Source organism: Oryzias latipes, chromosome 18 (assembly GCF_002234675.1).
Source record: "Oryzias latipes chromosome 18, ASM223467v1".
In the NCBI taxonomy this organism is placed as follows: Eukaryota; Metazoa; Chordata; class Actinopteri; order Beloniformes; family Adrianichthyidae; genus Oryzias; species Oryzias latipes.
Genome location: NC_019876.2, coordinates 11,532,015 through 11,547,829, shown reverse-complemented (window position 1 = coordinate 11,547,829; position 15,815 = coordinate 11,532,015). Strand labels below are relative to the sequence as shown.

Sequence of the window (15,815 nt, the reverse complement as noted above, 5' to 3'; positions counted from 1 at the left end):
CTGCAAAAGGCTTTGCTTAACTAATATAGTTAAACGTAGTTGCAGACTCACTGAGGCCGGATCCCATCATGCTCCCCTTGAAGAAGGTCTACATCCAGTGGAGGAAGGGCAAAAGGGTGCACCTGGTGGTTGGAGGTTATGCTTACCTTCTGCCTTGGACAACTTTAGTCCTTCGCTGCCCATCGGGAAGCTTCCGTAAAGGTCACATTCGGTGGCTGAAGGATGGAAAGCCTTTGGTGAATCTGTCTGTAACTTCCCAGGGATACATGAAGATTCAGCAGGTTCAGCCGTCTGATGCGGGGGTGTATACGTGTGTCACCGGCCAGGCTCAGGAGCATTTCGTTCTTCTTATAATCGGCAGCAAGCAAAAACTTTTTGCTCCAGAGTCTTTGCTGCTCGGAAGTAGTAAAAATCGGCGTCCAGCGTCACCAAGAGGAGGTCTTCAGGAGCCACCGGTCTCCCTAAATAGATATGACAACCTGGTAGAGCTCCTGCTTGGACTCAAAAGCTCTTCCCAAAATGAGAAATACCTTGTGAGCAAGCCCCACTGGAGTCAGATAAACAGATCGACGGTGGAGGATGGAAGAAGCTCAGAGTTTTCCATCCCAGTGCTGCTCACAGCCGATAGCCAGAGGCTGGATGAGCTGATGCAGGACTTCTCTGAAGGCCTCAGAGGAGCTCAAGCTGAACGTCTTGTTCAGCTGCTGAGTGAGCTCATCACGACACAAGGGGAGACCAACGAGTCTACCCTGCATCCTATGGAAAGAGCGACGTCTTCCACGCAAGGCCCGATGGTTTACAAACCCAACATCAAAGCCCACATCTCCAGAGCTAAAATCCCAGTGATAATCCAGAGGCCAAAGAAGGTTGGGGTGTCGCCCGCGTCTGACTCTGTCATTTATGTGGGAGCACCGGTCGTGCTGCAGAAAGCTGCTGCTACTTTGGAGTTAAGGTGCGAGGCTCTAGGGGATCCTCATCCATCCGTGACATGGACCAAAAACGGAAAAGAGGTGCAGCTGAGCAGCAGGTGGGTACTGCAGTTTGACTTCTAAAGCAAATCCATAATGGATTCGCTGACAGTTTTTTTGGGTCTTTGTGTTGGCAGAGTAGAGCTGTTACCCAGCAGCTCTCTGAGGATCCAGTCCCCTAGTAAAGGAGATGAGGGTCTGTATACCTGCACAGCCAGAAACCATCTTGGAAGCGCGTCTCTCTCATCCTACCTGCAAATGACAAGTAAGGAGCTGTAACTTTTCCCTCCTTAAAGACCCACTATGATAAAAAAAAAGGTGTTTTTAACTTGTTCTTATGGCATTTTTCTGATGATGGAGGCCATATAATTGGATAATTAAATTAAAATTGCATTTCTGAGTATTTCTTTTTTCAAATCATTGTGAATCGAGAGCAGACAAAAAATGATCCTATATTTGTGACGTAGAAAATACGATGAGCGGGCCACAAGCTCCCTGATCTGCTCCATTCTGTTGCTTCCACTTGTAGATAAATAGATCCGTGTAGATCTTTGTTTTCTTTGTCGGAGCTGGAATCTGGATCTAAACTGTAGAGCTGGACAGCTCTGATATTGCTCGCTATTTTTGTTGCACCGATAATGTTAGCTTGGGGGATGTGAGGGGACTGTAAGCTAGCGGGAGAAAGTGTAAATAGAGAGCTCAGGTATTGGTGGGGGGATAAGGGGGTTGGGGTTGCTTCGAATGAACTCATTCCGCTCTGCAGAAATTATGTCCTAGAAATTAAATTAAATTTTATTTACACAGCCCAAAATCACAACAATCGTCTCAACGGGCTTCATACCGGTGATTGTAAAGTAGACATAAAATCAAAGGGATCATGAATACATAGAATTTAATAGGAAAATTCTAAACTGAACTAACTAAACAGACTGAACTAAACTGAGCATCCCTGTCCTTAGACCCCCCTTCGCGGGTCTAAGGAGTCAGTGACGGGGAATGTCCGGCGCCCGTCACAGCTCTGAGCGGCGCTGACCTTCGCCTCTGCGAAGCGTGATACTTCACCAGATTGCTGTGTTCCCATCAAAGCGCTGCCGCTCCTGGGTTTCCTGATGCTGTTGCACTTTTCCTTCCCATACGGCAACAATTAGAGGCTCCAAGCAACATTTCAAAGGAGATTAACTGAGCGCGCTCAGTTCAGCTAATCTAAACGGAAAGGATAAAGAATCGGAAAAGGCCTGGATTTTCCGTACTGTAATTTCTTTTGTTTTCAGTTCAATTTACTATTAGTTGTGGGTTCTTGAATATTTTAGAGACATGTAGCTGGGGGAAAAAGTAGGAATTAAGCAATATTTACATCCAGGCACATGCATATAAAGATTTAAATTAAATGTTTAGTTTGTGATCAACCTAAACATCAACGACTGACTTCAGCATCTTCTTTGCAATGGTTGTTTTTTTTAGTTTTTCTTTTTTTAATCCTGGATTCTACGTTGCCCGTTTGATTTCCAGGTGGAAAAGGAAAAAACTGTGTCCACAGCAACAGGACGGGAGGATCTGGGTCTGTTTGTTCAGAGAGGAGTAACAGGAGCCAGGCCGCAGAGCTGTGCGCAGGACAAGGCTGCCACCTCAGGTCTATCGCTGCTACTACTCCACCCTTTCCTTTGCCTGTGCATGTCATAACCCCATTGTGTTTGCTGACTCTGCTTGGGGTCGGATCAGGTGGCATCTGGACGCTTGGTCGTCTTGCTCCGCCTCTTGTGGAGGTGGATCCCAAACCAGGAGGCTTCGCTGCTTGAAGGGGCGTTCCAGGGAGGTGGAGATCCGGCAGTGCCTTTTGGCGGGAAGGAGACCCACTAATACGAGGCTTTGCAACGTGGGTCCCTGTGCCAGATGGGTCACCGCCTCCTGGGGTCCAGTGAGTCCACTTCCACTTGAGATTTAAAGTCCCACTCTAATCATCTTTTTATCTGTTGCAGTCTTTTAAAAGAAATTCACTTCTGAGTTGTTTTCTTTTCACAACAGTTTGAATTAATAAATACTTAGAAACGTTAATTTAACCTTAATTTTATTTCTATATGTCTTCTATTCATGTTACAAACACCAAAAACACAATTTTCCTCAGAGTGGGTCTTAAAAAAGTACAGAAAGTCTAATCGTATTTGTTGTTCAGTGTCATGGACAGTGTGTGGGTCCCAGTTTGGCGACACAGCACCGACATGTTTACTGCCAAGACACAAACGGCACCAAGCTCTCATCCCGGATGTGCAGCGCATTCAGGAGGTATGCAGAAAAGAATGTTTTCCAATGAATTACGAAAATGCTTTTGCTTGTTTACTTTGATAAAAAGTCTCTCTTGTGTGTGTTCGTAGGCCAAGCTCTGTCAAGAACTGCTCCACAGAGGCGTGCGCCCTCCGTTGGCACGTCGGCGCCTGGACACAGTGCACTGCCACCTGCGGCCGGCACGGTTTCCAATCGCGCCAGGTGACCTGCAAACACCACCGCACCGGCAAGGCCACACGGGAACACCACTGCATGTGGAGCCCTCGGCCTCCCAGCTGGCAGCGCTGCAACATTCTGTCATGCAGCAGAAGTAAGTGAGCTAAAGCAGAGGTTCCTAACCTTTTTCAGGCAACGGACCCCGTTTGATGTCAGACAATATTTCCACAGACCGGCCTACATGAGGCGTCTGATTTTTCTGTTTTTCCAGTTTCCCTTAACCTTTGAAGATAAGTTTACACCACAAACATTTGGAGAAACTGGAAGATAAAAAAATAATAGAAATCAGTCGACCACTTCAGGCTGAACCACGAAAATATTGACTGAAATTAAAGTGGTCCGTGGCCTGAAAAAGGTATGGGATCATTGCTCTAAATGTAGATATCATTTTTTGGAAGATATTTTAATCAAATAAATTATTTTACATGACAATCTTAAGGCCCGTACACACCGGGACGAATTTCGCGTGTTATTTTCGCCGACGTTTAACGCCTCGTGACTAAACAAAGGGCACCAATGAGAGTGTGCACACCGACGCGAAAAAACGCCACGCGTCAAAAAAAAAAAACGAAACAGAGGCGTTTTTTTTTTTTTGACGCGTCGCGTCGAAATCTATTTGACCAATGAGAACGGCGCTTTTGCACACGTGTCTGGAGCCTCTGAAGTTACAGTAAAACACAACTTTGGGGCGCTCAAACACAAAACTGCCTTGCTGAGCACACATACCAGCGAAGAAGATAGACGCCGAGTTGCATCTACACAGCCGCGAAGAAATAATGACGGACATTCTAAAATATCCCCGAACCAAGCACCAGTTGGAGCAACTGGTGCTTGAAATATTCATGTTTTCTTTGTATGATTCTGACAAGCGCGTAAATACTTGCTCTCTTCTTCTGAGGGAAAAGCGACTTTAAGAAGCGTGAAGTTGCACAGCGCCACCTTGTGTACAGGAGTATTTCTGTTTTACATTAAGCGCCATCTAATGTCAGGGAATGAAATTGCATGTTCGCTCGGCTCATCGTCAGCGAAAATCGCCTGGGTGTGAACACAAAAAACGTGGCTAAAAACGCTGGCGAATAACACCTGGCGAATATTCGTCCCGGTGTGTACGGGCCTTTAAGGTGCTTGGATGATTAAAAAAATCATTTGATTGATGAAGTTAAAAAAGAATTATTCTTTTTCAAAATAAAATCAAGTAATTTTAAAACATGAAGGGAAGGGATAAATAATGCATCATTGAAAGTCAACTGTTTAATAGAAAATGGTAAATTACTAATCAAAATAAGTATTACATTCATAGCAATATCTTTATTTAAAAAAAAAAACTGTAAAAAAAAACTGTAATAGAAGTCTTTGTTTGACGACTTGCTTCCCGCAATAGACCGAGGAGAAAAAAATCTGATACAAGAATACATTTCGAGGAACTTCATATTATCTTCCTGGTACAGATTAGAAAAATATTTTTGGTTGTGGTGCTTTATCAACTGTCTTGCTGTCACTGGCAAATACTGATACACAAAAAAAGAAACAGATATAAGTTGCACCTCAATATAAGTCACAGCCCCTGCCAAATTTGACTTCTATTATTAAAAATAATAATTTAGTTATGCAGAGTTAAGTAAAGATAGAAGAAGGAGTAAGAACGCCGGTTTAGCTCGTGCTGGTTTGCGGCGCCTTCCGTCTGTGAAACCAGGGTTCGATTCCAGGTTTCTCTCATTCCCTTCTTTGCTGCTGTGCCCGGTTGGATTGAGAGGGTTGCGTCAGGAAGGGCATCCGGCGTAAAACATTGCCAAGCTAACCATGCGACACATCCTCGTGGGAGGGTTGTTTCGCTGTGGCAACCCCTGATGAGAGAAGCTGAAAGTGAAAGAAGAGAATAAGGAGTAAGAACAGAATGGAAAAAAAATAAAATAATAAATCTCGTTCCCACAAATTAATATCTTCTTCCCACGAAATACTAATTTGTTTCCTCGAAATAATTAACTCGTGAGAACCATGAAATTAATTTGTCCGAACGAAATAATTATTCACGTCATAAGTCATTCATAAACACCGATATGCTCTCCATCTGGCTGCAAAAGCCACTTTCAGCGGTAACTTCCGTGTCTCTGTGACCCAGATTCGTTCAAGAAAGGAAAATGAAAAACAAGAATGATCAATGTATTTTTGTCTCAATAACTATAGGAAAAATATCATAAGATTTAGGATATTGCTCACATCCGTGTTTATTGCCTGTGACGTGAATAACAGGTTAATGATGGGCTAGGTAGCATGTAGCCTACTAGCGTTCGGATGTAAAGCGACTGCTAAAGAGTATGTTAATAAAAGACAAGTCCTGAATATTATGATTCCTATTCGACCCTAAACTACAATATCAGCCGGCTGTCTGTCTATCGGCCAGCTAGCTGCCCGAATGCCGGCATGACATGCAAAAGAGCTCCGCGGCGGAGCTAGGAGCTTTGTCCGGTGAATCATATGGCGAAGCAGGAAGCTTAGGTATCATAAATCTTATTATATTTATCTTATATTGGATGGAGAGCATATCCGTGTTTACGAATGACCTATGACGTGAATAATTATTTCATTCGCATCAATTAATTATTTTAAGGGAACGAAATAGTATTTCGTGGGAACGAAATATGTTCTTGTGGGAACAGAATATTAATTTGTGCGAACGAGATCTATTATATTTTTTCCATGTCAGGACACGGGCTTAGTAAATAAGTGTCTAAAACCCCTAAAAAGGAATTACCTGTATTAGAACTTCATTAAACTCTGACATTTATGACGGTAAATGGTGACATATCAATACTACAGGATGTTCCTGTTTCGGCCCAGAAAGGAGACAATGTCATTTTTCCTCTGTCATTCTAGCAGGAGAGTGTCAAGACAGCACCAGGTACTGTGAGAAGGTCCGTCAGCTGGAGCTCTGCCCACTGCCCCAGTTTAAGAGGCGCTGCTGTGTGTCGTGCCGGAACACCTGAGGTGGCGGCGGTGGCGGCGTGGGAGTGCACACAAGTCCTGGAATGTTTGGGGAAGGTCCCAGCAGAGACTCCAAAGCTTCGCCCTCTCCTGTCTTCAGTGACGGGTGTGGGATGGATGATTGTAGAGGAACGTTTGAATGTTTTTCGTTTTTCTCATAACCAAAGTGGTTTTGACGTTCCCCCTTTTTTGCCAGTGTAAAACTGCACAACTGGGTTTCCTTCATTGAGAGCGCCAAAAAAGGAAGAACCTCACTGTTTCTCCTCAAAAATGTCCCTTTCGAAAAGAAACTTAAAAAAACAAACAAAAGAAACTTCTGAAAGGGGAAGTTACATGTCAACAGCTGACCCGCCAACGTGGATGATATCACAGATAATCTTAGGGGGGTTTTCTGGAGCAGCAGTGAATAAGTAAACCGAAAACCACCTTAAACTGTGGTTACTCAATCTTTTTATTTTTATTTTTTACTTTTCAGCTGCTCTTCATGTGTAGGGGCTCAGCAAAATATTTAGTTTTTACACCCTTCCTAAACTTTCCGATTCTGACACGAAGGATTGAAATTCCCCCATCAGTTTCAAGCTATGTTCACACCAGGCATGTGACACCCTTTCAAGAACGCACTTAAGCCTTAAGTTCAGACTGGACAAGCAGGGAGGGGCTTCTTTTTCTACTGTTTACTAGCACATGTCTGCCATCTACAGGTGGAAGAGGCTGAATGCAAAATATTAAAGCAGCGCAAATCTCATGACTCTTGCTCCAGGCTTTTTCCTTCTCAGCTTCAACTCCGATATTTAAAAGGCTTGGCGTCATCGAATTCTGGACACAAACCGCATTTATGAATTTCTCCATGATCATTTTTTTTAGATGCTTGGTGCTTCTGTGAATTAAAAAGGACGACGTCCATGCGTAGCTACAAAATCGAACTGCCTGATTGGTCAAATTGGTCCTGATTTAACCGTCAACATGCGTTCAGCCGCTGCACGTTTTTGTACCTAGAGACTGAAAATAGTCGTAAAAAGTTATATAGCTTCACATGAACACGAAAGTGTTGAAAGAAACACACATTTACGCGCATTTGCGGCGATCTTTCTTCAAAAGTGGCTGCTTGAATGCGCATCCCCGAGGGCGGTGTGAACTTAGCTTAATAGGTTGGTCACTTAAGAGACATTTTTATAACCTAATTGACCTCATATTCATGAGTTCTGTGAAAAGAAATCGATTTTGGGAAAACCACTGGACTTCACTAAAATTCAGCAAGACAAATCAGAGAACTGAAAGGATTGAAAACCCAAATATTCAGATTGAACACAAAGTAAATCTCAGACCAGGTTAGAAGTAAAAAAGGGCAGAATTACATCTTTTGAAAGATGTAATAGGATAGGTGTGAATGGGGTTGCACTACTGGTAAAGGTATGTGGGGGGAAAAAATACTTTTTTTGCACTCGAACTCATCAAAGCTTTGTTAAAAACACAGCTTGCTGGGGTTATTTTCATAATTATCCGATACATATATATATATATATATATATATATATATATATATATATATATATATATATGTATATATATATATATATATATATATATATATATATATATATATACACAGACGTTTCTAAATGTGTGTTTAACCACTTAGTGTTGAAGTAGCCCAATGATCCCCACACATGTAACAAATCCCAGTTTATTCTGTTTTTCTAACCTTCTCTCCTGTCACTCTGCTCACACGGTGGTTCACACCAAAGGGAACACAAAGGGATGAGTCAGCTTTGTCCAGCGAGGTTTTGCACTTTTACCTTCACCGTGTCCTGGGTAACATCTGGAGTACCTTAGCAGGAAAGATGGATGGGTCTGTCTTTGAGGTGTTGATACTTTTACTTGCTTTTAAACTTGTGTAGATATTTTCTATGTTTCTATTTATTTTTCTTATTTTTTTTCTTTGTGCATAGCTGTGTAAATAATAGCTGGGATGGGGTTTGAAGCATTTATTTCCCTGCAGCTCCCTGTGTTTGAAGTGTGTTGCTCTCTGCTGATGCTCAGTTTGTTAAGAAATAAACACATTCCTTTTTTTTATACTGTGGTTGTTGGTTTTGTCTTCTTTTTACATTTTTTATGAGTTTTCTTTTCCAGATTATATTAAAATTAGGCCAATAAAGGGATGTTCTTGGATTATAAACCCAATTTTCTCCTTTGCACCGTCATGATGACCTCTTCCATGATTAGATAAAAGGTTTCATCACTTCCTCTTTCTGTGTTTAAATGCATTCTGTTTTTTCAAACTGAAAAGGGGAAATACCTCTTGGATAACCCTAAGCAGAGGAAGGATCAAGTCCCATTGCGATTGCAGCAGATTGTCTTTCACTGTCATTTCAAATGAAAGATGTTTGAAAAGGATGCTCCTAACTCCAGTTTGACAGCAATAAGAAGGCTGAGAGTTTCCCTTGTGGATGAACTGGAGGAGCAGATCGACTCTCTGCTGGAGGTTTTAGTGACTCAGGAGGTGTTCACTCGAGACGACCGCGAGGATGTGCTGGGACACCCGGGATGCCGAGGAAGAGTCCGGAAGGTGCTGGACATTCTGGAGTGCAAAGGCGAGGAGGCGGCGCAGCTTTTTCTCTCCATCAAAAGTCATCATCAGGTTTCTAACGAAGCCAAAGCAGCAGGGCTGCAGTGTTTAGGTATGTGACACCACACGCAGAGATGCAGTATCTTTTAAAGATCCCCTATAGTCATGAGTTGCTGTTAGTAAAAACGTCCCTTAATGCTAGAACAGGGCTCTGCGTCCTGTGACTCTGGAGCCACATGCAGCTGTTTTACCCCTCTATTGTGGCTCTCTGGTTAAAAAACAAGTTTTTAATTTTAAAAAGTAACTGTAAAAGTAAAAACTAAAGAAAACTAAAAAATGTACAGTAATTTATCACCCTGCAAGGCTTCTGACCATAGTAGCCATAATGCCCCAACGATCCACCAAGCAGTTCGACTTCATAGTTCGACCAAACATTTTGACAGATTTTTGAGCACAGTTTAGCACAGAAAACCAGTTTGAGGTAAGTAAGCACAGCCAGAATATATCCTGAAGACGCACTGGATAATAGGGAAAATTTTCTATTTTTGATCAAATTCAAGGATGCCCTAAGGTCTGAAAAATACAATAATACAATGCGGTACAATATGATAAGCGCCACTTAATTGGGTGTGATTTAATTTTTGTTAGTTAGATTAACAAATTTCTGGCTGAGATGCCCCATAAACCGTAGCGCCCCCCCCCCCCCCCCATCCCTACACTACCTGCTAAATTTGCTCTATATTTGATGATGAGACAAGGTGTCTTTTATTTTGAAAGGAAGTGACCTCTGTCAAAATATATTTCATATTTTAAAAGAAAGGCTATTTTCTTTGTTCTGTTTGTGCCATAAAAAATCTTTTCTATTTATAATAACAATAAAATATAAACCAGTGTCTTTTCTGTAAAAGCGCGAATTAGACAATCTTTTTTACACCCCATTTTTTTTGCTCCTGATTCACAATTTGAAAATAGAAATATTTAGAAATGCAATTTTGTGCTTAATTTCCTTTATAAATGTCTCCATCGTGGAAAAAAATAACACAAGAACATGAAAAAAAAAAACTGTGTTTCATCAGAGTGGGTCTTTAAAGCAAAGAATGAATATGCTTTTGCTTTACAGAGTACAACAAAGTTCGCCAAAAGCACAAGGACATTTTGAGGCGGAGGAGTGAGAGCATGCTCTTTCACAACAGCCGACATGGCGAGAAAATCCTTTTTCTGAAACAATACGTCAACCTCCTGCTTGTTGACGGACACCAGGTGTTGGAGATCAAAAAGCATGAGGTCCTCACTTTTGGACAGAAGCGGTTGTGTTTGCAGCAGAGGTCGGTGGCACAGAGGACAATCGCACCCTCAGAACTGTTCTCCAGAGCAAATGGAGCGCGTCCAGTCAAGAAAGTTCTGGTGACAGGAGTGGCGGGGATCGGGAAAACCATGCTGGTGCAGAAAATCCTCTTCGACTTTGGGGGAAGCGAGGACTACCTGGCGTTTGACTTCATTATTCACATGAGCTTTCGAGACTTGAACCTTGTTGAGGAACCTACAAACTTCAGAGATTTAGTTCTGCGCAAAAACAAACACCTCTCTAAAGTACTGGACAACATCCTCGCCTGTGATGACAAACTGCTGATCATCCTGGACGGTTTTGACGAGTTCAGACAATACAGGAACTGCGATGCCGACGTGTTTGTGAACGAGCCGGATGAGGAAGCAGCGCTAACGGATATTTTGGGAAGTTTGTTGTTCGGTGAACTGCTGCCGAGGGCTTCCGTCTTACTCACGAGTCGGCCCGCTGCTACCAACCACATCCCAGTGGGCTGCGTTGACCGCTTTGTTCTCATCACTGGTTTTTCTCTGGCAGAAGTTTGTGATTTCTTTTCACGATACTTTCAAGATCCTGCACTAGCTAGCAGCATGTTTGCAGCAGTCTCAGCCAATGAGCTTTTGTTGACCCTGTGCTTCATACCTGCCTTTTGTTGCATTGTTTGCTGCATCCTAAAACAGAGTAAAGATCTTTCTGGAGAAAGCCCAAAGACCATGACCGATATCTATGTCCATTATCTCGTCGCCATGATTCATTCTCACACACAAAGGGGAGCTTGGACAGACCACCAAGGAACCGCCCAGCAGTTTTCTGACATTGTGCTGAAATTGGGTAAACTTGCCTACCGAAAGCTGATGGAGCACCAAACTCTGTTCTACGGCAGCGACCAAGAAGTCGCAGCTTTAGAGGGATGCGGTTTTCTGAGCACCTTCCTGGACAAAATGGTCGCACAAAAGCCCGGCTACACAGAGGACGTTTTCTCCTTCGCCCACCTCACTATTCAAGAGTTTTTTGCTGCACTTTACTGTGCAGTGACGGACCAACCTTTACCCGTCGATCCTCTGAGCAAATCCAGTCTTGGGGAGGCGACAAACGGCCACTTGGACCTGTTTTATCGCTTCCTGTCGGGAATCTTGTCCAACCGGAATGCGACTGTCCTAGGGAGGCAAGTTGGATTGTGTTGCTGCAAAGAAAAAGCTGAAGCCTTCCGCCAAAAAATTGTCTCAGATCTCACAAGGTTTTGTGAAAACGGAGCTCATATTCTTAACTCTTTACACTGTCTTTTTGAGCAACAAGACCCTTCATTAGCCCTGGCGGTGCAGCCAGAGAAACTACAAATAAATGTCAGCGATGAGACGCTTTCTCAGACGGATTACAATGCCTTAAAGTACTTCCTAAATCTAACAAAGGGCCAAATATCTGAGCTGGATCTCACTGGAACTGGAGTCAGCTGTGATGCACTGAGAGATATTCAACCACTCTTGGTTAGATGTGAGAGCCTTTGGTGAGTTCCAGGTAAATTTTTGTTTTTACCCTCTAATGAGCCTGTAGGGTTAGAGCTCCTCTGCTTACTACACAGCTTTGTCTTCAAGGCTAGGAGAAAACAACCTTGACATGGGTGCAGTTCAGGTCATTGCAGATGTGCTGAAACTTTCAGACACAATCACCTACCTTGGGTAAGATTTGTTCAAAATACAGAAGACCTTCTCAAGTTTAACCCGTCAACACCAGAGCTTCACCTCCAGTGTTGACGTTCTTCCGACTACCGTAACTCTTCAACCACTAAGGGATTGAACGTAATTCCAGCGGATTTTGAAGCACAGAAAAGCAGCTTTGGGCTGATGTGCAACACTTTACAGTAGAGAAGTGCCTACGCAATCAACAATTGCAATCAACAATTTAAGTTGATCGCGTAAACGGTCAAAGAGTTATGGTATGTCAGAGAATGTGTGATATTTGATTGTTGCCAGCAACATCTCTGGTGGTAAAGAGTAAAGCTGCTGTGTCTCAGATGACGCTTTATGTTTTCCATTCTTTGTCAAGGCTTGGATGGTCGGAAATAGGCGATGAAGAACTACAGGAGCTTTGTAATGCCATACAAGTGAAGAAAACACTTAAAGAGCTGTGGTAAGAAAGTGTCTTTGACATATTTGAAGCTGTTAAGGTCTAAACCAGGGGTGCAGTTATTTGAACTATTTAAATACCATAAAATGAAAATTCATTATATAATGAACATTTTATGGTAAATGACCCTTGTATAGAGCCTTCCTGAAAGGCCCAAAGCAATTTACCAGTTACAGTCCCATTCACTGACACCAAACTCCCAGAGGTTCCAGAGGCAAAGGACACTTTGACACATGGGCTGGCAAGGCGGGAATTGAACCTGCAATGTACTGATCAGATGACAACTCCCCTACCCCCCCACCACGGCCATTCAATTCCAAAATTACTGTCAACTTGTCAATCTTTTGCACTGTTCATTCCCAGTTAGCTTGTTGTAGTTAGCATGTGTTGTCTTAGAGTCTCTCTTGATAAACATTGGAATCTTCAAAAACAGCCTCAGCCTACAGTCCATTAGGAAGACAGTTTTTTTCATATTTCACAAAAAAAACCATACGGCAGTTTCCACTTGTCCTGGTCATTGTGTACTTTCGTTTTTTTTTTTTTTTGCAGTTGACATTTTAGAAACCATTTTAGAAACTAGAAATGTCACAGGACTCTGTTTTGGTGTTGCCACAGGTTTACAACGGCTCAAAATGTAATTTAGCCAAAAACAATCAAGAAATCGAACCCACGGTTTTTTGAAAAAATGCTGGAGGCCGCTTATTATTCATTTTATCAGAGGAGCCTGGTGCATATATGAATGCGGGCTGCATTTTTCCCACCAGCCGGACTTTGGACATGCCTGATCTAAACAGTTGTTTAACACCCAGTGGAATTCATTTTAAATATGTTAAAATTTCACTTTTGAATTTTCTCTCTTGTTTGCACAGGATGGAGGGAAATCGAGTGACCCACGAAGGTCTGCTGTCACTCAAAAACTTGACCCCAGAGCCTCTAAAAACAGTTGTGTAAGTGTTTGGATTTTAGCAGCACAAATACAGTGAATGTCTATTGAATTTGTGTTTTTTAATCTTTTTTGGTCTCCTTTCCCTCCAGAGCCATATGGAATGATTTGTATAACACAGATCCAGAGTCTGTAAATATCCAAGAAAGCATTACAGTGAATTTCACAGATGATGACATGTGGGAGGCATGGGGAGAATGGGTACTTAAACGTTGTGAGGTCAGCGGCAATGAGAAGTTAGTTACGGTGCTCCACAAAGTTTGCAACATATCAGCACAATGCTTAGAATGTCGGTGGGCAAAGGCTTTCTACAGGAAACTGTCAGAACTCATCAAGAACAGAATGGAAAGCTGCGTTGAGGATGACATGTGCAAGAAACTCAAAAAGTTTGACAGCCTTTTCATCTGATTGGAAAGAGCTGTAAGGATGTGCAAATGGGATGTGTTATATGTTGTATATGCTTATATTTTAGTTTACTGTTTGTTTAAAGTTTTAAAAAGTTATATTTGAAATAATGGGGATGCTCAATGCACAACAGGGGTTCTTTATTTTCAGGTTAAATATCTTATTGACAATTGCTCTTGAGGTAAAGTTTGGTGGCCTGAAGTATCTTTGATTTGCTCCACTTAATCATATAGTAGACATTGCTGCTATAACTCCAGGGGCCTGTTTCAGAAAGGAGGTTCAACCAACTCTGAGGTTAAACTTGAACTCTGAGTTGGTCAATCGAGAGATTAACAACTCAGAGTTTTCTGTTTCAGAGAACCTGATCGGAGTTAGGTCGATCAATTCTGAGTGGACTGATTCGGAGTTAAGCGTGCGCACCGCGACTATAAGAAGCCATTATCAATGGAGCGCAGATATTACGAGTCACCATGGCAACCGTGGAAAAAAAGAGGTCTGCGTATTTTTCGCCAGCTGAACTTGACGTGCTGCTGCAGAGTTACAGTGAATATGAGCACATATTCAGGAAGACAAGCAACACCGCTGCATCTGCAAAACAGAGACAGTTAGCGTTGAAAACATAGCTGCTCAAGTTAATAGGTAAGTTTGCATTTAAATCATTGTTATAAAATATTGGCTGTAATAACTTTTTAAATAGCGTAAGGTGTGAAATAAAAAATGGCGATATTTAGGTGTACTTTTGAAGTGTTATTCCTGGTGTAATTGCATGAAATGCTGCACAGTGTGGGGGAAAACCTGGGGGAAAAATGCATTTAACGTCGGTAATGTTTAGAGGAATTTTTTGTTAACCTTCCCCTCTTGCAAACGTTGGTCAGTTTAATATTAATACATGCAATTGTGTTTTTAAAAGTGACCTTATGTCTACCCTTGTATTGATCAAGTGGTATATATGGGATTAAGAAAGTAAGCAGTGCTAGCAAATTGTGTTTCCAAAAAGTAATTGTTACATTAATCTAATTCAATGTCCCTGATTTCATTTTCATGTAGATGCAATAATCCTGCAGGAATTAAAAGAACATGGCAGCAGCTAAAAATGAAGTATAAAAACATAATTCAATCAGGTCAAATTTGAGCATGTCATGGAGGTAGGCTTTGTTGACAATATTTGACATATGAAACATCTACATAGCAATACATATCTAATGTTGTTTTCATTGTATATATGTAATTGACTGCAACGAAAAACGGTAACGCTCAAACAAAAACGTATGGGGAAATGCCAAAAAATCGAGTCTAGGTCTCAAAATCCTCGCACGACGTAAATGTAATTCTCTACGAATTAATGCAGCCTCCTCGTCTATTGGGTCCTCCAAAAAAGGACAAGCCATTCTTGTCACTTGTCTCTGTGTGACTGAAATTTGGGCAATGAAGGTTAAAGCGAAAAATACCGCTTCGTCTTTAAAAAGGGGAGGGGACCGGCAGAAACCTTGAGTTTAAAGAATAAAACCTGCTCCCGACCAGGTTAGGTTCACAGCGTAAGTAACTATGGACGCTGACTCCGAGTATAAGTTACCTATCTTTCAGAAACGGGTTTGACTTACTCTGCTTTCTCCGGTTTAACAAACCTCCCATTTTGAAACGGAAAACCCAGGGTTTCCCTGATTTCAGGGTTAACGCACTCAGAGTTTACACTTAACCTCATTTCTGAAACAGGGCCCAGGAAAACATCACGTCATAAAAAATATAAACCATATAACCTCAGACATTAATACAAAACATGTTGGCCCGTACGGGGATCGAACCCGCGACCTTGGCGTTATTAGCACCACGCTCTAACCAACTGAGCTAACCGGCCGTGCGCGTTATTTAAACACAGAGAATAAAATTGTTACGAGGACGACATCTCGGCATATCCATGTTACTATTTACTATTATTATTATTGTTTTTTTTAACCGTCTTAATAGGTAGATTGACCATGTCACTTATCAAAACTAGTTACTTATGTC

The 15,815-nt window shown here is 42.0% G+C and overlaps 2 protein-coding genes and 1 non-coding gene across 6 annotated transcripts in view; 2 read left to right on the top strand and 1 right to left on the bottom strand.

Annotated features, from left to right (window-relative positions):
• Positions 1-6,738, top strand: part of adamtsl1 (ADAMTS like 1) — a 124,906-nt gene extending 118,168 nt beyond the window's left edge. For 3 of the 4 annotated variants that reach the window (XM_023965892.1, XM_023965894.1, XM_023965895.1), the window contains 7 exons: positions 40-1,027; positions 1,106-1,233; positions 2,478-2,598; positions 2,688-2,883; positions 3,139-3,248; positions 3,338-3,558; positions 6,339-6,738. In XM_023965892.1, the coding sequence (XP_023821660.1) occupies positions 40-1,027; positions 1,106-1,233; positions 2,478-2,598; positions 2,688-2,883; positions 3,139-3,248; positions 3,338-3,558; positions 6,339-6,448 (1,874 nt within the window). In that variant the 3' untranslated portion in view covers positions 6,449-6,738. The remainder of the gene's footprint in view (positions 1-39; positions 1,028-1,105; positions 1,234-2,477; positions 2,599-2,687; positions 2,884-3,138; positions 3,249-3,337; positions 3,559-6,338) is intronic. The other variant, XM_023965893.1, reaches the window with a different exon arrangement.
• A 2,088-nt stretch (positions 6,739-8,826) lies between these two features.
• On the top strand, positions 8,827-12,089 carry LOC105356403 (NACHT, LRR and PYD domains-containing protein 3-like). The gene is made up of 2 exons (XM_020711606.2): positions 8,827-9,124; positions 10,133-12,089. Exons 1-2 carry the CDS (start codon positions 8,827-8,829, stop codon positions 11,842-11,844), a joined length of 2,010 nt encoding a protein of 669 aa, XP_020567265.2. The 3' UTR covers positions 11,845-12,089.
• Positions 12,090-15,589: 3,500 nt separating this feature from the next.
• On the bottom strand, positions 15,590-15,663 carry trnai-aau. Its single transcript has one exon. It is a non-coding gene; the product is annotated as a tRNA-Ile (tRNA).
• Positions 15,664-15,815: the final 152 nt, after the last annotated feature.

Excerpts from the sequence above, each read along its gene's own strand:
- LOC105356403 (XM_020711606.2), top strand. The coding sequence starts at position 8,827 with ATGTTTGAAAAGGATGCTCCTAACTCCAGTTTGACAGCAATAAGAAGG. Across the intron at positions 9,125-10,132 it reads AGCAGGGCTGCAGTGTTTAG|AGTACAACAAAGTTCGCCAA; the intron begins GTATGTGACACC and ends TTTGCTTTACAG.